General features: G+C 39.0%; 2 protein-coding genes and 1 pseudogene across 7 annotated transcripts in view; 1 reads left to right on the top strand and 2 right to left on the bottom strand.

Annotated features, from left to right (window-relative positions):
* The window catches only part of AKAP3 (A-kinase anchoring protein 3), a 35366-nt gene extending 15859 nt beyond the window's left edge, over positions 1-19507 (bottom strand). For 2 of the 5 annotated variants that reach the window (XR_010120914.1, XM_055281029.2), the window contains exons 1-3: positions 19196-19498; positions 18902-19023; positions 8600-8692 (exon numbers count right to left, since the gene is read on the bottom strand). Coding sequence is in view for 3 of the 5 variants with exons in the window: in XM_055281029.2 (XP_055137004.1) it covers positions 8600-8692; positions 18902-18904 (96 nt within the window). In the remaining 2 variants the exon portion in view is untranslated. Of the gene's footprint in view, positions 1-8599; positions 8693-15225; positions 15358-18901 lie in introns of all 5 variants that reach the window. The other 3 variants (XM_055281030.2, XM_063639872.1, XR_010120913.1) reach the window with 3 other exon arrangements.
* On the bottom strand, positions 5794-6716 carry LOC129483510 (ras-related protein Rab-5A-like; annotated as a pseudogene).
* A 3-nt stretch (positions 19508-19510) lies between the features above and the next one.
* Positions 19511-24456, top strand: part of NDUFA9 (NADH:ubiquinone oxidoreductase subunit A9) — a 37944-nt gene continuing 32998 nt past the window's right edge. For both annotated transcript variants that reach the window (XM_055281044.2, XM_055281045.2), the window contains exon 1: positions 19511-19627. In XM_055281044.2, coding sequence (XP_055137019.2) covers positions 19579-19627 — 49 coding nt within the window. In that variant the 5' untranslated portion in view covers positions 19511-19578. The remainder of the gene's footprint in view (positions 19628-24456) is intronic.

The raw sequence follows: 24456 nt of genomic DNA, 5'->3' as shown, positions 1-24456 counted from the left end.
GCATGTGGGAAAAACTCTGAAACATAGGATAGAATAACATAATATATATGAAAGTCTCCTATTTGTTATCAAATGTAAAGAATCACTGTAATTATTGGAGTTCATATGTCTATCTGGGAATGACCACAGATATTACCCACCTTTAAAGAACAATTCGGTGTTTTTATTACCAAGTGTAATATAGTTACTAGTTACTATTTGTGAAGTACTCGTAATGTTTGCCAGGCACTGTGCTAAATGCTTTATAGGCATTATTTTGTTTAATCCTCATATTCGCCTAGTAAGATAGGTTTTACTCTTCCAGTTTCACAGGTAAGAAAACAGAGACTTAGAGAAGTTAAATAGTTTGCCAGGCATCTCACAGGTAGTCCATGGTGGGGTTTCGTATTCAGATGCAATTCTGATTCTAAAATCTGGGCTCTCCACCTCTACAATATCCTGCTGTGCTTTGATTACTTGGAAAGAAAAGAAAAGAAAAGCAGTTGTGCTGGTTGTCTGCAGGCCTGGTTTAAGTGGCTTGTTACCATGTTGGAGTTAAGATCCATTGCGCTTGGTTCAAAATTCTCCCAAATGGTTCTCCTAATTAGAATAATAGCTACTATATGGGGTATTTTGTGCTTTAGTGGAAAACTACACATCATCTATAGCATACCCTTCCACATTATCTTATTCTCATTCTCTTGGAGCTATTTTACAACTCTGTTAACTGTGACAACTGACATCAATGCAATATAATTCTTGTCTAGACACCTATAGGGGAGGGCCGAATGACTGCCTCTCCCACTGTAGAGAAGGTCAGTTTGCCTCCAATGGCACGTTCACTTCAATATTTCCAAGCTATACGTGTCTTTTGAACCTCACCAGTTCCTTGTTAATGAGTTAAATAAAATCTTTAACACATTCATTTTTATATATGTATGGAAGTCATTATTTTGCCCTTCTTTGAAAATTATCTTTTAATGATTTTGGAAGTCTTCCACCAAGATGCCCAATAGATCCACATAATGGAGATAAATGTCCTCATGAGACAGGTGCACTAGGTGTGTCTTTTCTCAGCCCCCAGAGTAGCAATAGAAGTTTGCAGACATTTGGTTTTTCTAGTTTTAATTTTCCTCTCTACTAATTTTGTTTTTGGTTCTCACTTCGGTTTGTTTATGGCCAATTGGTGGCAGCAATGATTGGAAATTCGATTTTATGTCTGACCATTTGGTAATCTCTTTTATGGATTAATGATTTATAGAATTATATTCTCTGTTGGGTGTGAGGCAACAGAAAATCTGTTTTGACAGCATTTTTTGTCCATCTTAAGCTCATCAATTAAGATGTTTGTGCTCACTTGGGAGGAGAAGTGCTCTTTGATATCCGGACAGGTGAGTTTTATGTTTCTGGTTTATTTTTGCCATAAAGTGTGGCTGAAAGTTTAGAATTGAAGCTATAAACTGTCTCTATCAGTGTCTGTATCACTATGTGTGTGTAATTCAGAAAATGTTCGGTGTAAGCAGCAATGTCTTCCTCCAGAGAGTATTAATGTGTTATACTATGAAGTCTCTTAAAGGAAGTTTATTCTGATTGGTGCGTGCTCACACACACACACGCACACAAACACACACTTATAAAAATTACATATTCTTGTATCCCCAGAAAATAAGGAAATCAAGCTCCTAATACTTAAAATATTCAAAGGGAATGCTAAGAAAACAAAGTATTTTTATGGAACCTAACTCAGAAACATTTTAGAAACCCAAATTCACATAAATTAGGTAAATCTTTGGCAAATAATACTAGTTTAATAATTTTGGTTTAATGAAAACAGCTATATCTTATTTATCAATGTTAGATATTATACAGTTGTATGCTTTTATTTTGCTTTGATATACTTTTCATAAACTCATACAGGTTTACAGATCCAAAAAAGCCAGCATTACTTCTATTTAATGTTTAAGATTATGAAAAATGTAAATTTGCATTTGACCAAGTTGAATAATCATTCTGACAAACTTTATTTCAACAGTTATTATGTTTTATAGTATGTCAGCCTAATGATAAGTTTCCAACATCTTTATATAACTTAAAACACTGGAGTGGTATTACACTGAGTTAATGCATATTCACTGGACATGTAAATCATTTCTAAGTAAGATGGAACACTGAGCCATTGATGGCTAAACGTAAAGTTTATATGCTTTACTTATTAGTTTTATCACTTACAGAGAGGCTATATCTTTAAATCTGTTAATGAGTCTGTTCATCTTCTCCACTTAGAGAGTGGTATAAGGGGTGTATGTGACTGTAGGAAGTCGTCTTCATATGTAGTCACGAGTTCTACTCATCTGCATTTCAGCTGGTGTGTGATGTTCCCAATTATATACCCCTCACCCTAGTTTTTTTTGTGATATAGAAAGAGTGTACATGTTTATTGCGGCACTATTCACAATAGCAAAGAGTTGGAACCAACCCAAATGTCCAACAATGATAGACTGGATTAAGAAAATGTGGCACATATACACCATGGAATACTATGCAGCCATAAAAAATGATGAGTTCGTGTCCTTTGTAGGGACATGGATGAAACTGGAAAACATCATTCTCAGTAAACTATCGCAAGGACAAAAAACCAAACACCGCATGTTCTCACTCATAGGTGGGAATTGAACAATGAGAACTCATGGACACAGGAAGGGGAACATCACGCTCCAGGGACTGTTGTGGGGTGGGGGGAGGGGGGAGGGACAGCATTAGGAGATACACCTAATGCTCAATGACGAATTAATGGGTGCAGGAAATCAACATGGCACATGGATACATATGTAACAAACCTGCACATTGTGCACATGTACCCTAAAACCCTAAAGTATAATAAAAAAAAAAAAAAAACAATAAAAGATTAAATGGGAGCCAACAGGAAAAAAAAAAAAAAAAAAAAGAAAGAGTGTACATTCTTTCATAATCGTAACTGTTAACTTTGGGTTAGCAGTTATGATTAATATTAGTGGTTGAGACTATAATTAGGAACAAGAGTTTCAGAGAAGTCTAAACGTATACCTGCTTGTTTTCCTAGGGACTGCAGGTGAAACTTGGTGGAGAGTGTTTCTTAGGCTTGACTTCCTAATCTCAGGACAGTAAATAACAGAGGGCTTTTTTTTTTTTTTGATACGGAGTCTTGCTCTGTCACCCAGGCTGGAGTGCAGTCGAGCGATCTCAGCTCACTGCAAGCTCCGCCTCCCGGGTTCATGACATTCTCCAGCCTCAGCCTCCTGAGTAGCTGGGACTACAGGCGCCCGCCACCACGCCCGGCTAATTTTTTGTATTTTTAGTAGAGACGGGGTTTCACCGTGTTAGCCAGGATGGTCTTGATCTCCTGACCTCATGATCCGCCTGCCTCAGCCTCCCAAAGTGCTGGGATTACAGGCGTGAGCCACTGTGCCTGGCCCCCTTTGCCCACTTTTTAATGGGGTTTTTGAAAATGATAATGTATTACTACCTAGTTATTTACGAATAAGCACATTAACTTGCAAATAGGTGTGTTTCCATCATTGGGCTGTAACAGTACAGGAAAGCCTTACTATAGTGCAGCTGTGGAGTTTATTCTTTTATCCTTTTCAATCAAAAAAAAAAAAAAAAAACCCAAACCTGTTGGGCGCAGTTGCCTGCAGTCCCATCACTTTGGGAGGCCGAGGAAGGCAGATCTCACTTGAGCTCAGGAGTGTGAGACCAGCCTGGGCAACATGGTGAAAACCCATCTCTACAAAAAATATATTTTAAAAGATAAATAAAATTTAAAAAAATAAAAATAAAAAACCAAACCTACAGCATAGCATAGACCTTTACAATGGAGTCCACAGAATTGTGTTAAGTTGCTGTGTTTATGGGTTTTTAATGTCTACATATTTTTAAACCTAAAATGTGTGTACCCTATGTCTATTACTCCCCTTTATCCACAAGGATTTTGCAGAAGGGGTTAATCCAACTGTAGTGACTGAAAGACTAAGTACCCACATTTCCTTTCTTATCAATGCAGTCTGTAACCAAACATCCATCTCTTCAAACCCCCTTGCCCTCTTGCAACCTTCCTCTTCTTACACAATAGTATTCTGAGCAATTAGGAAAGGAAGATGCCAAATTATTTCAGTATTTCTGAATCCGGGGAAAGTTTTCATGTCCATGAAGGAGAATATAAGAAGAGTTAACGGGTTTTATTTTCTCTGCCCAGCATCTTTTGCTTCAGTAGTTTTAAGTCAGCTATCTACCTCCCTGTTCTATTTCTCTTCTCCACCTTTGTCTCAATTAAACATACCTTATAAAATTTTCTCTGACCACCTCCCATTTTGAAATGATCAATTCTTTAAACACCTATAGCAATTATTGTCTAGAAAATACATTTGACAAATAATCATGAACTGCTTTTCATTAGTCCAACAGTTATTCCGAGCTTTCAAGTGATATTTCTGCATTTTTTTTTTTTGCTTTTTATACCACTTTATTCAAACCTGAGCACCTCAGTATAAAACTAAACACTGGTGACCCATTTTCCTAATTCTGAATTATTGTAGATGTACAAGTTCTCCTAACAGTCCAACACTTAAACAGATTAAATCATCTCTGACACACATATGGTAGTTCTCATATAAGGAAAATACCTAAAATAATTAGTGCAATATACTGAATTGATCAAAATAAAATGAAGGTTGGAAAACAAGACTGCAAGATTGTTACTAACATATTGCAATACTTTATGTTACAAATTACGGGTACATTGTTCGTTATGGTTCTAGCCATGGAGGAACAACTGAAGCCCCTTCCTGTCAAAGGGGGAGAGAGGAATCATTGGCTGTTTTAGTAACTGGACATTTTGTATACTTTTAAGCAACTCTTAAATATTACAGAAAAGTAATATGTATATGGAGACTATAATGCAGTACCCTATTGATAGTACAGCTGAAGATCAAATTTAAAATAATCAAGTTTAAATATACATAATTGTTAGTGCATTGACTACATTGTGTCACAAGCGAACAAAAGTCCCCTCCCTGCACCAAACAACAAAACCTATGTAATGGCCAGCAGTGATTAATTAGAAATCACAGACACCTGGTTTATTTCATTTTTGTTAAAGAACTCACATGTTTGAAAGGAACACTATCCATTAAGATGTATTTATTAGTTCTCAAATTCCTAAAACAAGATGGGATTGCATTTGATTTTTTTTACCCCATTAAAAAACAAACAAACAAACAGGACTGGCTATAATTTAGATGCCATTAACGCTCTTTCCACCCCCCACCTTGTATATGTGGGATTATTTTCTTGTGGTTAATTTATTAAAATATGGAATGTTCATTTTAAATACTGATAGCAGGAGAAATGAACATTTGCCTGAATGCTATGGCTTAGCATAAATAACTTTAGAATCTCCTTCTACAAAAAGAATGTTTTTGAAAAGCCCAAATTAGTAAATTCTAATTTTTTTTTTCACAGGTGACCGCTGTACCAGTGTGGAGAAATGGGCTGTTTAACTGTGTGGGTCCAGATAGTAATTTGTCTATATTCCTAGCGATGAGAAATTATTCCCCCAACCTTCCAATGAAACAAGTATACACATAGTTTTCATTTTTCCCTATTGCTGAAACATTAGTAAGAGGGACCCATGCATGTTATTAAAAATTAAGTTCAAAACACTTAAAATAATTCTGCATTAGAAACTTGACTCTATCATAAGTCTCTTTCGGAAGTCATACTGGGCTGGTTAAATGGTCCAATTCCATTGTTATTAACATTTAAGAAGCAGAAGACTATTCCAGCTAGTTCAAACTGGACATTTAGTTACTACAACACTGACTCCTGTTTGGTTGTGCGGGTTCAGTAAGGGCTACTCCTCTTCTTCTGGCAGAATTTGCTTCTGGATTTTGTGGTTCATTCTTTGGCAATTTTTTAGCTATTGCCATGAACATTTCATTTACATTCACTGATGTTTTAGCTGATGTCTTCATGAATAATAAACTATTGTCATCTGCATAGGACTGTGTTTCCTGGAAATCTGCTGCTCTTTTATTTGCTAGGTCAGCCTTGTTTCCTGATAAAGCTATTACAATGTCAGGACATGCTTGCCTCTGAAGTTCTTTAACCCAATTTTTTGCTCTTGCAAAGGACTCCTCATTTGTGATATCATATACAACTATGGCTGCTTGTGCTCCTCTGTAGTGCATTGGTGCTAGGCTACGGTATCATTCTTGAACAGCTGTATCCCATATTTCAAACTATACTGTAGTGTCATCAAGACACACATTCTGGGTTAGAAAATCAGCTGAATCTGTAAAACCACTTTAACTTATCCAAAACGTCTATTTTCTGGCTAAGAACCGCCACTCTTAGATCTCTTCATTTTCTCTTCACTTCCATCACCAGCACTAGCAGTTGGTTTTCTTTTTGGGCCCATATTTCACGAAGAAACAGCTTTTATCACTTTGAGAGTTACCCCAATGGTACTCTCTTGAAATTCATGAAATTGGCCTTTCACAAAACGAAGCACTAGGCTTGATTTGCCAACAGCAGACTCTTCCAGAAGTACTAGTTTGAACTGGCATATTTTATTTCCAGTATTTGGGTTGTAAGTTCTTGTTGCGCCTCGATTAACCATGTTCACATTTGAAATAAGTCCTTAATTTCAGACTCTTCAATGAACTTACAGAATTCAGTGGGTCAATTTTCTTCTTTCTGGAGGTAAAGAAACCCGAGACGTGGCAAGCGGAGCTGCGGGCTGAAGCCCCAGGAGTGGTCCATAGGACAAGAGTGTGTCTATGGCGGTGGTGGTGGCGGCCATGGCACCTGCTCTTTGGGCCGCTACCCTCACCAACATTTCTATTTTGATATGTGTACTTTTTATTTTCCAAAATGAATGATAAGGTTCAGAGGGGCAGTAATTGTTATCTTCTTTTTTGTTTCTCACTTAATGAAAAATCACTAAGTTCATTTGATTTAACATTGAAAATGAGCTGCCTTTTGTTTCTCCAAACGAAAGGGCAGAAGTAAATCAAAGATTTAGTAGAAGCAGTTTTGGTTGGCCCTTACTCTATAGTAATTGAATATTTATTATCTTTATGTCTTAATGTCTTATGTAGATTTGTTAGCATTTTCTCTTTAAAACTTTATATAGATCGACCAGATTTGGACAAATAGAAGAAGACAGGTCATTTGCATTTGAAGAAGACAGATCATTTGCATTTGATTACATGCAAATAAATGTTTGATAAATGTTAACTTTTTTTATTTTGAGACAGGGTCTCACTGTTGTCCAGGCTGGAGTGCAGTGGCATGGTCATAGCTCACTGCGACCTCAAACTTCTGGGCTCAAGTGATTCTCCTGCCTCAGCCTCTCAAGTTGCTGGGACTGCAGGCGCGTGCAACCACTCTGGCTAATTCTTTTTTTAGTAAAGACAGAGTTTTGCCGTGTTGCCCATGCTGGTCTCCAACTCCTGGGCTCAAGCAATCCTCCCGCCTTGGCCTCCCAAAGTGTTAGGATTACAGGCGTGAGCCACTGTGCCCAGCCTGATAAATGTTGTAATAGGATAGAGTCTATTAATAATAGTGATTCCATTAGATTATGAGATCCTTAAAAGGAGAGAATTCTAATTTATTTTTATATCTCTGACCCTGATAGTCAGGACAGTGTCTGTGCCAGTTATTGATTTACTGTCTCTCACTCCAAATCCACCCTTCTTTTCCTTGCTTTGTGATACCAGAGCTGAACCCTAAACATTTCTCCTTTGCGGTTGGCATTGTCAACAGAGGGTACTGGGGGACACTGCATGGTCAGAGCAGGAGGAAAGGGCTTCCCTCTGGCAAGTTTCCTGTGGCAGCCACATTCTCTCCAAAGAGATGGGAAGCAGCTTTCATTGAGGGAGAGCGAGCTCTTGTGAGTATTTACTTAATTTCTTCCTTGTTTATGTAATTCTCAGCCTGAGGGTAGTAGCTGCTTTCTGCATTTGTTATTTCTGGGATTCCTAGAGTCCTCTCTTATGCCTTTTAGTAGTTAACTATGTTTTATTAGTAAATAATTTTTAAATGTTAAGTTACTGGTATGGTTTCTGTCTTCTGACTAGACCCTGACTGATACATTGCCTGATATTAAGTAAGCATTTAATACATGTTTGTTGAATGATGAAGGCAGGATAATAATGTTACTTAGATGAGAGTTTATAGTTCTGAGAATTTTAAGGCATCTTACATTTTAGAAAATATTTTCTATAAGCCTTGGAGACATTTATCTCCAATTCCTCTCTGTTTGAAAATTAAAATTTTATAGCTGTAATATACAGCTGACATATACATATATATTTATATATACATACATGATATATGTTATACAGCTTATAAGCACATACATATTTCATTAGTTACAGCATATTAAATACCATAGGATGGGAATTTTTTCCAGAAAGCTATAAATGGGAATGTTTTGTTCTATAAGGGCTGATTTCCCACCTGCCTCAAGAATCCCACCTTGAAAAATAAGAGGTTGGTGGTATGGTGGAGAGAATAAGGCTACTCTTAATGACAGCCCCCATATTCTTAACCTAGTGTTTATCAAGAGGTTGACCCTTACCATTTTCCAGTCCTGGGCTCGGTTGTCTCCAGAATAGACATCAACTTTGCATACTCCATTTTGGCTTTGTAACCAGTCAACCTTATCTGACATCTGGAAGTAGGAGAAAAAAATGAGAAAGAGTCATCACAAGGGCAGATGTTGTGAAAGTAAGAAGAAATGTGGTAAAGGGCTAAGGCGTGGGAAAGATGAACAATGCCTTCAGTAGAGACTTTCTCTAACAGCCACTTCAGACCCACTCCACTCTGAACATCTTCATCCTCAGCTCTCAAGGGAAGGAATATTTCTTAAACATATTTGTACCTCTAAGGAAGAAGCTGGTGCCTGGCATCTGCTACAGGTGCTTAATAGATCTTTGTTAAATGAATGAACCTAGGCAGCCATGTCCCACCCCTTTATGTCCTTGCTTGACCACCCTCCCCCTGCACCCACAGGATTTTCAGTAGACACTCAAAACTCAAGGTGACCAAAATAGAATTAATTTACTGCTCCTTTGTCTGTTCTTGCCCCACCAACTTAGCTTTTAAGTAATTGTTTTATTTTTAATTAATTTCTAAAGCTGTAACTTACTCATACTAGCAGTAAGTCTGGTAGCTCTTTCTTAAGACCAATCCCTCCTCATCAGCCAAGGATCCTGGGGGAATTCTCAGCCTCTATGGTTCAGCTAAATTTCTGAATATCAGTCAGGACAAAAGAGATATCATATGCGCCATTCAAAGGGCCTTTGTCCATGGATGCAGTGATTTCCTTCCTGATGTGAATTCGTTCACAACCTTCCCAACACTTTGCTCTATTCCCTAATCTCAGTAATGGCACCACCATTTACCTGGTCTTCTAAGCCAGAAAACTGAGATTCATTTTAATTGTCTTATTCCACCCCAAGCTTCCCTCTAGCTACTATTTCTCTTTTTCCATTTGTAGTCATTTTTCTTAAACAAAGTGCTTATACCTGCTGCTTTCATTGATTCTCCTCACAACTGAGTATTATATGTACATATCTATTATATGTACTCCTCTGGGCTTTGGCTTTAGTCTCACACACTTTCCACACCATCGAATCTTACTTGGTAGTCTTTGAAAACATGGCCAACTCTCATGATGACTGAGAGTTATCCACCGATCATCTAAAAGTACGAGAACCTTCTCTTTGCCCTCTTTTTCTATGCCAGACTTCCATTCCCAGGCTTTCACACTGAAGTTTCCCTTCTTACATTCTTTGCTCAGCTCACCCCTCCTTCTGTCTTCATCCCTTAGGCTCGGTTGGCATTAAAAAAATTTTTCTTTTAGAGGGTGCAGTAATATTTTATTTTATTTTTTCTTTTTTTAAATTATACTTTAAGTTCTAGGGCACATGTGTACAACATGCAGGGTTGTTACATATGTATACATGTGCTGTGTTGGTTTGCTGCACCCATTAGCTCATCATTTACATTAGGTATTTCTCCTAATGCTGTCCCTCCCCCATCCCCCCACCTCATGACAGGCCCCGGTGTGTGATGTTCCCCGCCCTGTGTCCAAGTGTTCTTATTGTTCAATTCCCACCTATGAGTGAGAACATGTGGTGTTTGGTTTTCTGTCCTTGCGATAGTTTGCCCAGAATGATGGTTTCCACCTTCATCCCTGTCGCTACAAAGGACATGAGCTCACCCTTTTTTATGGCTGCATAGTATTCCATGGTGTATATGTGCCACATTTTCTTAATCCAGTCTATCATTGATGGACATCTGGATTGGTGGCATTAAAAAATTTAAAAACAAAACAAAAAAACTCTGCTCAGATCTATACTTCTCAATTATCAAGGTGGAATAAGATAGCCTATTTCTCCTCCCCAATGCCTCAAACATCTTTATGAAATAGAATATCTCTGTGATTTGATTCCAACAAAATACTGGTTTAAAATACTGTTATAATCAAGCCCAACAGCTTATCCTAATTTTTTATAGTGAAATTGTGTCTTATGAAGAATTGCTTGAAATAAGTGAAGCAGTATCAAGGCATGAACATCTGGTTAACTGGAAATATTTGTTTTAAAGGACTCTGGACTGTGGTAAGGGTAGACGTCCTCCCTCAAAATAAAACCAACACAGATTAAAGAAAGATTAAATACATCACTGAAACTTATATAAGTGGATATGTCATTTTTGTTATACAGGGTGTTTTAGATAATCATTACAAAGAAAATACAAGATCTTTTAAGAGTTACTTATTCTTTGCTCCTACAAGGATTTGTACTCATTTTCACACAGGAATCACTAACTCAGATTACTGAGCTAAGGAAGCAGTTTATTTTAATCTTCCAGGCACTCAAATACAATGGATTCCTTAGGTAAACAATGGGTTCTCCATCCTAATTAGACATAAGCATCACCAAGAGAACTGTGTAAAGATACTGAATCCAAGTTACCAGCCCCCGAAAATCTTATTTCAATGGTTTTGGGTTGGGGAAACTTAGGCATTCTTAACATTCTTAAATGCTCTCTGAGTGATTCTAAAACACATCAAGAATTGAGAATTCCTAGACCAGGGCTTATCTGGAGAGACTCTGTGAAAAAGACTGGGTAGGTCCAGAAAGATAATTATCTACCCATTTCTTTAAAAATTTTCTCTGAGACAGATTTTCTAACTTCCTTTTTTTTTTTTTTTTTTTTTGGTGACAAAGTCTCACTCTGTTGGCCAGGTTGGAGTGTACAGGTGCGATCTTGGCTCACTGCAACATGTGCCTCCCAGGATGCTCACCGCAACCTCCGCCTCCCAAGGGAGTATCTAATTCCTTTAGATATTCCAGCCTTGCTAACATCCTGGAAGCTGTGAGATTTTCCTATGGCCAATAGAAGGATTGGATTAAAATGTTCCTCAAAAATGTTAATGTGATGATTACCTGCCTCAGCCTCCCAAGTAGTTGGGACTACACCAGGCGCTCCACATCTGGCTAATTTTTATATTTTTAGTAGGGACAGGGTTTCACCATGTTGGCCAGGCTGGTCTCAAACTCCTGACCTCAAGTGATCCGCCAGCCTTGGCCTCTCAAAGTGCTGGGATTGCAGGTGTGGGCCGCTGCACCCGGCCAGATTTCCTAATTTTCTTTGGTATCTTATGTTAATGTTTTGTTATCTTAAGAAGGAAGTTGTTAATGCCTTGAAGTTAAACTCTGTAATGTCCTCTGCATAAACATACACACATAGAAATGTTCTTATGCTTGCACCATTACTATAAAGAAAATAATGAATGCTACTATTATTTGGCCAAAGAATTGGAAGACTCAGAAGCAGGTTGTCCTAGATTATTGATAGTACAAGTGAGAGCCAGAAACACAGTCTCTTAATCTTCAGTGTATATTTCACCTAAATGAGTTACTTCTCATAGAAAATTGTGACAAAATCAATAGGATCTGTTGCCTTATTTAAGCTATATATAATTAAAATGCTGACAAGTATGTACAAAAAGTACAGAAATTATATGATCACTTTCTCTTACTGAGGATAGGTTCTGAGATATGAGGAAAGCTCTTGATTAATTTATTGTTGTCTTCACTATCCCTCAGTTTACCCCCCTCCTGCCATGTAATATAAGGAATCTGCAATGGAAAGACACAGATAAAAATGACTAATTTTACAGATGGAACTTATTGCTCTTATTACCAAATAATGATTTTGACTTATTTATTATTTTTCACGTGTGCATTTAAGTAATGAGCTCAGAATGACATTCAAATTTCATGAGCGCACATCTTATTCTTGATGCAGTCTAGCAGTTCCAAGATGACAAAAAAGGTTGCACTTTTGGGCCAATGATTTCTTAAATGACTATTGTTATTCTTCACTTTCAAATCATTGGTATACAGTCTTTTTAAACAACGAAGACCCTAAAAATTTTTAGCTTAATTTTAAATTTACTTGAATAGGAAGTTGGAAGAAAAATAGCTGGAATGAAGAATAAACACCCTGAATTTATGGAACTCAAAATACTTTGCAAGCATCTTTGAGGACTTGAGAGAAATACACACTCTCAAGTTATAAAGGGAGTTCATAGATATCTTCCAGATTAATTAACTTCCTTGTTTTAGTTCTACTAAGACATTTCAGTGGAAGACATTAGGGCACTGTACTCTGTTCTTGAATATTCACCCAGCCCCCCAGTAATGGCTCTCTAAATTCTACCCTTACTTTTTAGCCTAGGTCAAGGGCTACCCCATCCATGAAATATTTTCTAGATAACCTAATGAACGTGATTGCTCCCTCACTGAGGTTTCCATCATATTTTGTTTCAACATGTACATTCTATCTAGTATTTTAATTGCTCCCATATATTTCATCTTCTTTGTTGGATGACTTCATAAGGGGAGAGGCATTTTCCTATTCATCTTGGTATCCCTTGTAGTAGCTAGTATCTTAAAATTGGAGCTCAATAATTATCTGCTGAAAGAATGAATATGCACAGTCTGCCCATTTTCAGATAGCTTTTTTTCTTTTGGATTGGAGAATCCAAGGACAAAAGAGAGATGGCTTGCTCAAATTTACTATGGTGGTAATCCATATATTCAAGACTTCTTGAAGCTTGACTCCTTTGGGAGATATGTTCACCACACAGACTTAGTCAATGATTTACTAACAGACCTTCCTATTCCACTAGTACAAGTAAATTAACATCTTAAAAGTGCTTTTGTATTTTTTTTTCACAGAAAGCGTAACTACTAGTCAAATATATTCAGCAAACACTTCACTTAAATATATTCTAATGTTTTAATTCTATTTTCTAGGTCCTATGTGTGGGTTTATCTGCATCATGAAGCTTGTTTTGGACTTTTAAAACTTCCTAATTGTCTGTCCTAGATGATAGCATCTATAAAGAGGTACTTTAATACTTATTAATGATAACGACATTCAGATTTCTAAATCGATGTTTCTCATAATAAAGTGGAAAAGAAGGAAGATCTAAAGAGTTTAATGAAGTCAGTGAATAGATTCATAAATTGCTATAAGTTTAAAAGCTGGTAAATAATATCCTGGAGTTAGGGTAGAAAAAAAAGAGAAAATGATACTTTGTGTTATCTATTTAAGATAAATGGACCTTAGAAACCATGGTTTCTAATACTCTCAGCTTATAGATTAGGATATTGAGGCTCAGAAAGGAAATACTAGAATCAGCGGATATATTCCTTTAGATATTCCAGCCCTGCTAACATTCCGGCAGCTGTGAAATTTTCCCATGGCCAATAGCTTGGACTAAAATGTTCCTCAAAAACGTCAATGTGATGATTACTGAGGAGGAGTGCTTACTGAGGAGTGCAAATCTGAATGCCAGTCATGAAGGGCATAAGCAATATAGGGGCTTGGTTATGGTCGTTAAATCCTAGACCACAGCTCTATCTCAAGGCAGTTTTCTCCTGTATCCATTTTAAGTGAGAGGCTCCTGTTTACCCAAGGTTCCTAAACTCATGTAAAAACTCAGATTGCAGAAGCGAAAGCGTAAGTAAAGCTCTTTCAGGGTTGCTAAGTACTTGATCAAGTTTTGAGGTTCATTCAACCAGGTTTTATTACTAGTTTTGAGAGGGAAGAGTATGTTTCTTATATCCTTTTTCTTTTACTGCCTTCCTTTCTGTAAGTGCCTGCTACATCGTAGAAGCTCAGTAAACTTGGTTGCTGATTAAATCAGAGTTTCAATCAATTTTGTTTAAATAAAGATTTGTGTGTGTGTGTGTCTCAATTACACCACATTCATTGTTAAGCTTTCCGGTGGAATGTCTTTATTTTTACCTTCCCTAAGTAACAGCTTCTTCTTCTAGTCCCTGTTAGTATAGATACTTTCACTACATAGCTATAGATATCCTGCCCTTTCCCAGTTCTGTTGTCTAACCAAGACTTCAGAAATAACAGTGAGAGGATAAAAGTGTATGAGAATTGGACTCAGGGTTATACCAGTTCTATTTTGCTCTTGGGGCACTGGAAAGAAAATAAATTTAGGAATGGCCACACAATGAATAGGGAAAGTCAGTAGGTAGTCAAGCTTCTACTCTATCAAATGGGGAAGCAGGAAGTAAGACACTTCATGTCTGCAAAAGGATGGCTGAGGAGATCTTGTCAAATCTGTAACAAAATCACAATGTCAGCAGCAAAGATGGGAGGTTTGACTTTAAAGCTGCTGAAAGAGAGGTTCACTTATTTCCAGAGGACTCACAGGTAAGATTAAAATTGGCTGAGCAGGCCGGGCATGGTGACTCACACCTGTAATCCCAGTACTTTGGGAGGCCGAAGTGGAGGGGATCACTTGAGGTCAGGAGTTTGAGAGCAGCCTGGCCAACATGGCGAAACTGTCTCTACTAAAAATACAAAAAATTAGCCAGGTGAGGTGGTGGATGCCTGTAATCTCAGCTACTCAGGAGTCTGAGGCAGAGGAATCACTTGAACCCAGGAGGTGGAGGTTGCAGTAAGTCGAGATTGCAGCACTGCACTCCAGCTGGGCAACAGAGTGAGACTCCATCTCAAAAAAAAAAAAAAAAAACTGGCTGGACAGAAGAACAACGCTAGGTTGAACATAAAAAGTTTCCTACCACTTGTCACTGAATTCTCCCTTCCAACCACACAGGATCAGAAAATGCGCTATTTTATCAGTCCAGTAAGATTACCTACCTCTGTAGCACTGGAATAGTGAACCACAGAAGACTCCAGAATACACTTTTAAAGTCAATGAAGATGCTGGGATGTTCTTGCTCAGCTCAAGATCTTGTTTCTTCCTGTGGCCTTCCATGTACCTCCCCCTTGCTGGGACCGGAGAGTGACATCAGAATCACAATTGGTGATATCACTGTCTCTATAGCAACAGTAGTGAGGCTACCAGAAAATGAATGGTCAAAAGGACAAAGAGGAGGGGTGAAGATATACTCCAAGGGGCTGATGTTTAGTTTGGAAGGACTAGGCTTTATTCTGATTAATTCTCTCTTTAGAGAAGTGGTCCCCAAACTTTTCCACACCAGGGACCAGTTTTGTGAAAGACAATTTTTCCACGGATGGGAGTGGGGTGGGAGTATGGTTTCTGGATGATTCAAGCACATTCCTTTTGTTGTGCACTTTATTTCTACTATTATGCCGTAATATAGAATCAGTGGGAGTCCTGTCTTCCTGCAACTAGATGGTCTCATCTGGGGTTGGTGGGAGACAGCGACAGATCATCAGGCACTAGATTCTCATAAGGAGTGTATAACCTACACTTTTCACAATAGGGTTCAAGTTCCTATGAGAATCTAATGCCACCACTGATCTGACAGGAGTTGGAGCTCAGCTTTGCTCACTTGCCCACCATTTACCTGCTGTGTGGCCAGGTTCTAACAGACCATGGACTGGCACTGGTCCATGGCCTGGGGGTTGGAGACCCCTGCTTTAGAGTGTTTAATATAGGCAGGGGAATACGGGAGGGGGACATTTTGCCAGTGGATTCCACTTAAAGCAGCAGAGTAAGTATTATGTATTAACAAATCTAGAGGGCTGCAGAGGAGAATGAGAAATAAAAGAATGGAGGGTCTAAATTTTCTGCAAATCCCATGGAATCACTTCATTTTGTCAGATCCAGCCAGGACTCTTCTTATTTATAAGCATCTTGCCTTTTGTAAAAAAATTATTTTTGGCAGGGCGCGGTGGCTCACGCTTGTAATCCCAGCACTTTGGGAGGCCGCGGCGGGCGAATCACGAGGTCAGGAGATCGAGACCACGGTGAAACCCCGTCTCTACTAAAAATACAAAAAATTAGCCGGGCTTGGTGGCGGGCGCCTGTAGTCCCAGCTACTCGGAGAGGCTGAGGCAGGAGAATGGCGTGAACCCGGGAGGCGGAGCTTGCAGTGAGCCGAGATTGCGCCACTGCACTCCAGCCTGGGTGACAGAGTGAGACTCCGTCTAAAAAAAAAAAAATTATTTTTAGGATATTTTGCCTAAACTGACCATCTCTGGGTTATAATTTGTCTTAGATGCTCAGAGATACAACGACCCTAATTTATCGTTTGCAATGCCTGACCTGAGAAACTGTAGTGGGAAAAATCAGACCAAGAGGCATTTGGTTAGCTACTCTTTCTATGCTTTATTACTACATTCTCTGAAAACGTTACCTCAGCTACTCTGTAATTAATGATTAAATATAGGACTAGTATATAGTTTCCATGGAGCAAAAAGAACTTCCAAGCATGGCCACGAGATAATGATGAAAATTGCAACAGATTCAAAAGCGACTGGTTTATCACAGGGTTCCTTCAAAAAAAGTTATTTATCGCTGGGCGCAGTGGCTCACGTCTGTAATCCCAGCACTTTGGGAGGCTGAGGCAGGCGGATCACTAGAGGTCAGTTGTTCAGGACTAGCCTGGCCAACATGGCAGAACCGTCTCTACTAAAAATACAAAAAATTAGCCAGGCATGGTGGTACATGCTTGTAATCCCTGCTACTCCAGAGACTGAGCCAGGAGAATCGCTTGAACCTGGGAGGCAGAAGTTGCAGTGAGCAGAGATAGCACCATTGCACTCCAGCCTGGGTGACAGAGTGAGACTCAAAAAAAAAAAAAGTTATTTATCCATTGATGATCTTTTATATGGTCTCAAGAGCTTTTGTATTCTTTTCACAGAAAGTTCACCTACTAGTCAAATTATATTTGTCAATATATCTCAGTTTCTTTTTTTCGAGACAGAGTCTCAACTCTCGCCCAGGCTGGAGTACAGTGGCACGATCTCGGCTCACTGCAACCTCCGCTTCCCAGGTTCAAGTGATTCTCGTGCCTCAGCCTCCCAAGTAACTGGGATTACAAGTGCACACCACCACACACAGCTAATTTTTGTATTTTTAGTAGAGGCTGGGTTTCACTATGTTGGCCAAGCTGGTCTCGAACTCCTGACCTCAAGTGATCTGCCTGCCTCGACCTCCCAAAGTGCTGGGATTACAGGCATGAGCCACCGCACCTGGCCTCTTCGTCTTTGAAATAATGGGGCTTGCTGAGCTCCTAAAATCTCTTCCAGCTCTAACATTCTATGATTTTGATACTTCAGTGGTATTTTAATAGTACTGCATGGACGTACATATAGCACTTTGCGGGTGACAAAGCATCTTTGCATCCATTACATCACCTGATTCTCATAACAACCTTTTGAGGTACCAGAGTAGGTTTTATTTACCCTGTTAGACAGGTGTAGAAACTTGTCCAGGTCACAACTAATGACTGATAAAACTGGGAATGGGATCTAGTATTCTGGGTGTTAAAAATCGGTGTTCTTTCAGCCGGGCACAGTGACTCATGCCTGTAATCCCAGCACTTTTGGAGGCCAAGGTGAGAGGAGGTCTTGAGCCCAGGAATTTGAGACAAGCCTGGGCAATCCAGTAAGACCCCATCTCTGAAAAAAAAGTCAGTGTTCTTTTAATTACACCATGCAACCTTGAAACTAGAACGGAGAACATGGGGCAGTGTTTAACTTAGAGATGTTAAATTATATAATTGGCAGTGTTATACAGGGGTTAGCAGGTTGCTGATGACAGTCACGATCTGTTGATCCAAACAAGGGAAGTATGTTAGTATCCATATTGGTCCCAAAATCAAGTATTAGCAAATTGTGTTAAGTGAACATAGGATGAGGCCAAGAAATATGACAGCGTAGCATCACTACTAAGCTTCTCCGATGAAATTCAAGGTTTTTTTCTCTCTTCCAATTCAATTTGGTAGGCGACACTTCAGTAAACGGTAGGGGTAAGATAGAGTGGAAACAGCCAAGATTTCAAGCCTAGTAATAAGCAACTTCTACATCCCTACTCATCACAGGCCTCTTTGTCTATCCCAGAAACACATACTTTTCCTGAAAAAACAAAGCACTGGAAGGATTACCAAGTCTAGAAAGAACCCACCCTCCCCAAACTAGGTGGTTTTCTGATAAGCCTACGGTATGTTTCACAGGATCACTGGTTGCTGTCTCCTAGCCAGGAATCTGGAGAGGTTGACCAGAATAAAGTATTTTAAAATCCAAGCGCTTAGTCTAACCTGGAATTTCCTCAGTTTCTGGATGGCTCTTTGTAGAACAATGCAGATTCTCAAAGGTGTCCACAGTTAAAGAAAAAATTACAAGCCATTGCGCTAGAGAGAGCCATCTGCAGTTTCCCCTTAAGACAGATGTTCAGATGGCACACATGGCCGCTAAATTTTACATAATATTTCGGGAAGTTCACAGATTTCTCGAAGCCCACTCATGAATCACACTTCTGGTTAAGAACGCCTAGATTCATATGCCAGTTGGTGATAAGTGCTTTGGTATATAAACCTAAAACAAAAATTGGTGGAATAATTACCATGTTGGATAGGATGGTCAGAGAAGTTTTATCCGAAGAGGTCACTTTTGAGCAGAGACTTGAGCTGGTGCAGACACCTGAGTGTGCATTCCGGGAAATGCGAACAGCAGGCGCAAGGGTCCCTATGAGAGAATGTGCTTGGCGGGCTCGACGTACGTTTATTTACTTGGGACACCCCCTATTTTGGTTTCTCTTCTCCACTTTTCCCCTCGTCCTTGTCCCCCTTTTTCTCTCTCCTGGGCCCTGGACCTCCTGAGCGCGAAGGGCTACGCCTCCTTCTTTCCCCGGACTCACCAGGGCTGCCAGCTTAGCTGACATTTTCAGGGAACAGGAAACTGAGAGTCAGGAAAGGTAAGCTCTTCTACCTCGGGTCTTGCCATTTTGCATGTCCTGAGTCAGTCACTGGTTAACTCTGAACTTCAGGTTCCTCGGCAACTAGAGATTATAAACAGCCTATATACAGCCTATTCCAGATCTGAGATTCTAACAGCCAAAGTCTTTTCACTTCTTTTCTTCCCCCTCTCCTTCACTTTCCCAGCTTTCTTCTTAACCAACATCTACCCGAAACCTTCCTTTCCTGGTTAGCGCCTGCGCAGACAGGCGAGGAAGGTAAGTTTTGACCCAGCTTAGCAGCCGTAGTCAGCCGGGAACGCTGTCGTGGGGGATTGTGGGAAAAGATGGCGGCTGCAGCACAGTCCCGGGTTGTCCGGGTCCTCTCAATGTCACGTAAGTGTAACGGCGGCCCCTGATCGGGATTCCGAGACGGGGACCTAAGGTTTTGGGAGTGGCACCATGCTGCAGCGGTCACGCCAACTTCCTAGGCACTCTGGTTTCTCTAGGTTTGGAGCTGCTTCAGTCTGCTTTCTCCTTTTGCTTTCCGCTTCCCGGCTCACATATTCAATTGTGCACCACCTTGGGAGGGGACAAAAGACCTTAAGCAGCTGTAAGCGAAGAGGAGAAAGCGGGGGACACGTTAGGGATCGAGAGAATCAGAATTCTGATATGGTTGTAAGGGTTTAGGTTTATGAGAAATATTTATATGGGGCGGGGGGAGAAATGTGTAAGGGAGCGGAAAAAAGGCTAATGGCGAGAGGTTTCCTTGGATTGACTTTATAACCTTGTGCAAACCCTTAATGGGTCTCAATTCACATGAGCACAATGGAAATGATAATATTACAATACCAGGGAGTCTCTGATAAGATTAAATGAGCTAATATTTATAAAAGCATGCTTTTACCCAAAAGCGTCTCTACGGATGTAGAACGTTGGGCAAAGTGCGTTGGGGTCTGGGGGAGAGAGTGATGTTTGAGGAGAGAAGAGTCAGGAGCTTGGTGGAAAGGAAAGTGAAGAATAAAGGCTATGTTAGAATTTGTTAGCATTATTTAGTTTCCCTTCTGTTCTGATTGGATCTGCTCCCACTCCTCAAATTGAAAACATACATTTGTCCTTCCACTCACTAAAAAGCAAGGGGATTAGAAATACGGTTACACTTCATCATTATTCTTTCACTCTCTACTCTTCCACAAACATATTCCAATCAAACCCCCAAAATTGTATTTTTTTCTTAGTGTATTTTAGTCGTTACAGAATATCATTTGCTTTCAAAGTTGGCTCATGTCAGAATCACTCGTAAAGCTTTGTAAAAATTAGAAATGAGGACTGAGTGTAGAGCTGTTGAGTCAGAATTTGTGAGATTAGCTCCTTGCACCTTAAATTTTTAAAAGCACCACAGATAGGTTTGATGTTCAGCCTGAGGCAAGAATTAGGAGTGTTTAGAGGATCCTTTTTTTTTGTTTTCCATCTTGGGTAGAACTGCATACCACTGGGAAGGTGGTGCTGCACATCACTTATAGTGGATGGTTTTGTAGTCACAATGTCTTTGCAAAAACATTTTGCTGGTTCTTGTTAAACTATTACAATTGTATGACATAATGTAGATTGTGAATGGTAATCACTATTTATTGAGTACCTGCTATCTGCAATCTCCAGTTCTGGGTATTTTTATTAATTTTCTCTTTTAACTTACTTTCCTCTGACTGACACCATAGCTTGTGTTCTTAACCACTCTGCGTTATTGTCTGGTAAAGTAAGTTTTTGAGTAAATTCTGTAGAGGCAAGTCTAGTATGTAACATAATCCACACACTATAGGACAGAACTGTGTAAGACAACTATATATAGTTAAGTGTGGCAAGACTGTTAAGTATCACAGGAAATCATAAAAGGGAAAGATTAGTATCATTTGAGGTACTGAGGGATGATTGGAAGACCAGTGGAGAATTGTAGTGCTCCCACTGATCTCTTTAGGGCTGTTACGATCTGGAAAGTCCTCTGGCAAAGACAAGTGGATGAGAATGGAGTCATGAGGTATTCAAGAGGCAGTGAAATGACTACCTGTATATCTGGGATAGTGGAAAAGGAGGTTGAATGTGTTAGATGGGATCAGACAATGGAGACCTTTGAAAGCCAAGCAGAGTTTAGACTGGTAGTTTCCAAAGGGAGTTGTGCAAGAGGACCTAATAAGTTATGGAAATATAATATTAGAACTCCTAAAAATTGTTTTCTATAGTAATAATAGCTAACACTTATGTAGTTTAAACTGTACGCCATACACTAAGTAATGTATGATTTATAATGTATATATCATATTGGTACTACATAGAACATGCATATAATTTTTTAAATAAATAAAAAAATTAATGCAGTGTGCAAGCAAATATGTCTGGACTATCGGTTTGGGTATTGCAGTAGGAAACTAATGTAGGTTTTTAAGCAGAGAAATATAATGAATATATAATTAATATAGAATATTGTTCTTCTAATAGTACTCATAATAAATGGAAGAAAGTGGAGAGGCTGGAACCAAAGAGAGTAATAATTTATATTTATTGAGCACCTACTATTTGCAAGGCACTGTGACAGATGCTTGCCCATATGTTATTGTCATCAACACTTTAAACTGTGAGCTTCATGAAGCCAGGGTTTTTATTTTACTGTGATAGTCACAGTTTCTAGAATAATTCTTGGCCCATAATTATTAAAAAAACAAATAGCCATGTGAGGTTAGTGTGACATTACCTTCTGAGAAATTTCAAAGTAATAAAAGCAACTATTATTCATAGAATGCTTAATGTGCTCTAGGTAATGTGCTACATGGTTTATGTATGTTTAATCCTCTTAACAGTCCTTTGAGGTATTAATTCCTTAACTTAAGTAATTCTTCCCAGTTCATTGACTCTGCTGTCTTTTCCCTGTCTTATCCTATGTCCTCACTTCCTTACTCATCACTCTTATCATTCCCTTTTATGCATTCTCAACTCCCCAGCCCAACTCCCATTGTCGTAAAAAACATTGACCCTGATTAAACAAAACTTTCCACGTAATTTGCTGCCTGCTACTGAGCAATGGAGAACGGGGCTAGGGAAAACTTCAAACTAACTGGCCTTATTTTAAATTCATGAATACAAATCTCAAGTAGATTTTCAGTGCTACATTTTTCTAGGAAATTTGGTTTCCTTGTCTCCATAATCATTACTTAACTTAGCGAGTTTCCTAAAACCTCTAACATGTGCTTTTGTCTGATTCTCAGCTTTACAGAGAAATCCAAGGAATCAGATGAGAACAGTCATTTTCCCACCATAAACTCTAATAGTTGATATGTGATAATTCTTTGCCTTTTCTCTTGTTACAGTGGGTGAGCTCCTTCTGTTCCAATCTGTGGCCAGTTCCTTCACTTTGCATTCAGTCTCATCCTCTCTCAACTATTCAGTCCCTTTCCTGAATCAGTAATTTTCACCTCTACCATGGAAATCATGTCATTTCCATCAGCACATAAATGTTAACTCATATTTCAAACAAACAAACAAACCTGTCCCTGTCCTTGTGTTTCTCTAGTCCCATTTCTCCTTTCTCAGAAGGATTGTGAGTACTCCTTATCTGCTTCCTTGCCTCACAGCCTCTCTTGTTTGCTCCAGTCTGGCTTTCAGTCCCACTAATCCAATAAAATTACTCTTATTTATGCCACCTACAACCACATCCTCCAGCTTCTGTGGTCCTTTGTCCTCTTCCTACTTCACTTTCAGCATTTGGTAAAGTTAACCATTCTCTCCTTGAAACAGTTTCTTTTTTTGGGTTTTTAGATTCTATTTCCTTCTGAGTTTTTCTCCTACCTCATGGGACCGCTTTTTAATCTCCTTTACTAGTGCTTTGGGCTAGTCACTAACCTTATCCGTAAAGTGGTGATAAAGATAGCATTAAAAAAGATAATACCTATGCAGCACTTAGAATAATGCTGGACACCTGCCAAGAGCTCTGTAAAGGTAGCTGTTAATATGATGTTATTATTTTGTTATTATGATGTGTGTGGTCCATGATGTTTACTTTTAATTTCTGTCACTATCAGTGAGCTAGGCTATTTCTCCAATTCCATACTTTTGGATAGGGAAGAACAATGGCCTTTGGGCAGAATGCCACCTGAAAGTCATCCCTAGAAACAAACACAGATTTTCTAAAGAGAGTCCTATTTGTGTCTTTCACCTCTCCCAAGTGTACAAAGCACGAATGCTAAGCTCCGAAGTTCGTTGATTGGAGCAGAAGTGCGTTAGCACTTTAAACCTTTTTGTTTCTACTTAACATGAAAGTTGAGTAGCTAGCTCTAAAATTCTATTCTAAGGAGTTAGAAGTAACTTGAAAACTGGAGTGTATCCAAAAGAGATTTGCATTCCTGCCATATGAAGAATATTTGACAGGACAGGGAATGTTTAACCTGGAGAAGAAAATATTTAGTGGGGCTATAATTGCTACACTTAATTGTAGAAGAGGGATTAGACTTGTTCTTTGTCATTCTGGAGAAACACAGGGATAAAAACTTCTGGGAAGCAGTCACTGATTCCCCTTGTGGTAGAACTTTCTTTCTGTTAGAATGGCTCAAAGCAGAATGGGCCACTACAGGAAGTAGTGAGTTTCCCAACTCCACAGGTGTTCAGGCAAAAGCCAGATGATTTCTTTGCACACATGCTGTAGAGACGATGTAAGCATTGGTACATGAACTTTGAGGGTTCATTCTAGTACCAAGAACCTCAGTTGATGAAAAAGAAATGGTGGAATGTTTGACAAATCTTTTGCTGTTAAGCTTTCTAAAAGTCAGAACATCTTTTCTCAAGCACTTCACTCCTTTTATCATTATTTGTGATGTTCTTCAGTGGTTTTATAGTAAGTCTGAACTACTGAACTGCATTCTTTTTTTTTAATGTTCTGTACTAATAATCATCTGCTTCCGACCAATATCATCAACTATTTTTCATTAGTCACCAGTTTCAGATTCTGTTCCAGGAGAGTCTTTTGCTGATGCCCTGTGCTGTAGGCTTATTCATTCTACCTCTGCATTGTGATGTGTTCCTCATGGGATTCTACCCTTTCTTTTTTTTTCCTCTTTAAGACCTTTCTCAAAACATTTTATCCAGGAATACTTCCTCATGGTAATGTGATTTATTGCTTCTTTATTACTTATTCTCAGTTCCTTTTACCATATAGGCTTCTACTTTCCTACTTTGTGACT

The sequence above is a fragment of the Symphalangus syndactylus genome, chromosome 5, assembly GCF_028878055.3.
Source record: "Symphalangus syndactylus isolate Jambi chromosome 5, NHGRI_mSymSyn1-v2.1_pri, whole genome shotgun sequence".
NCBI lineage: Eukaryota > Metazoa > Chordata > Mammalia > Primates > Hylobatidae > Symphalangus > Symphalangus syndactylus.
This window is presented reverse-complemented; position numbering and strand designations above follow the sequence as displayed.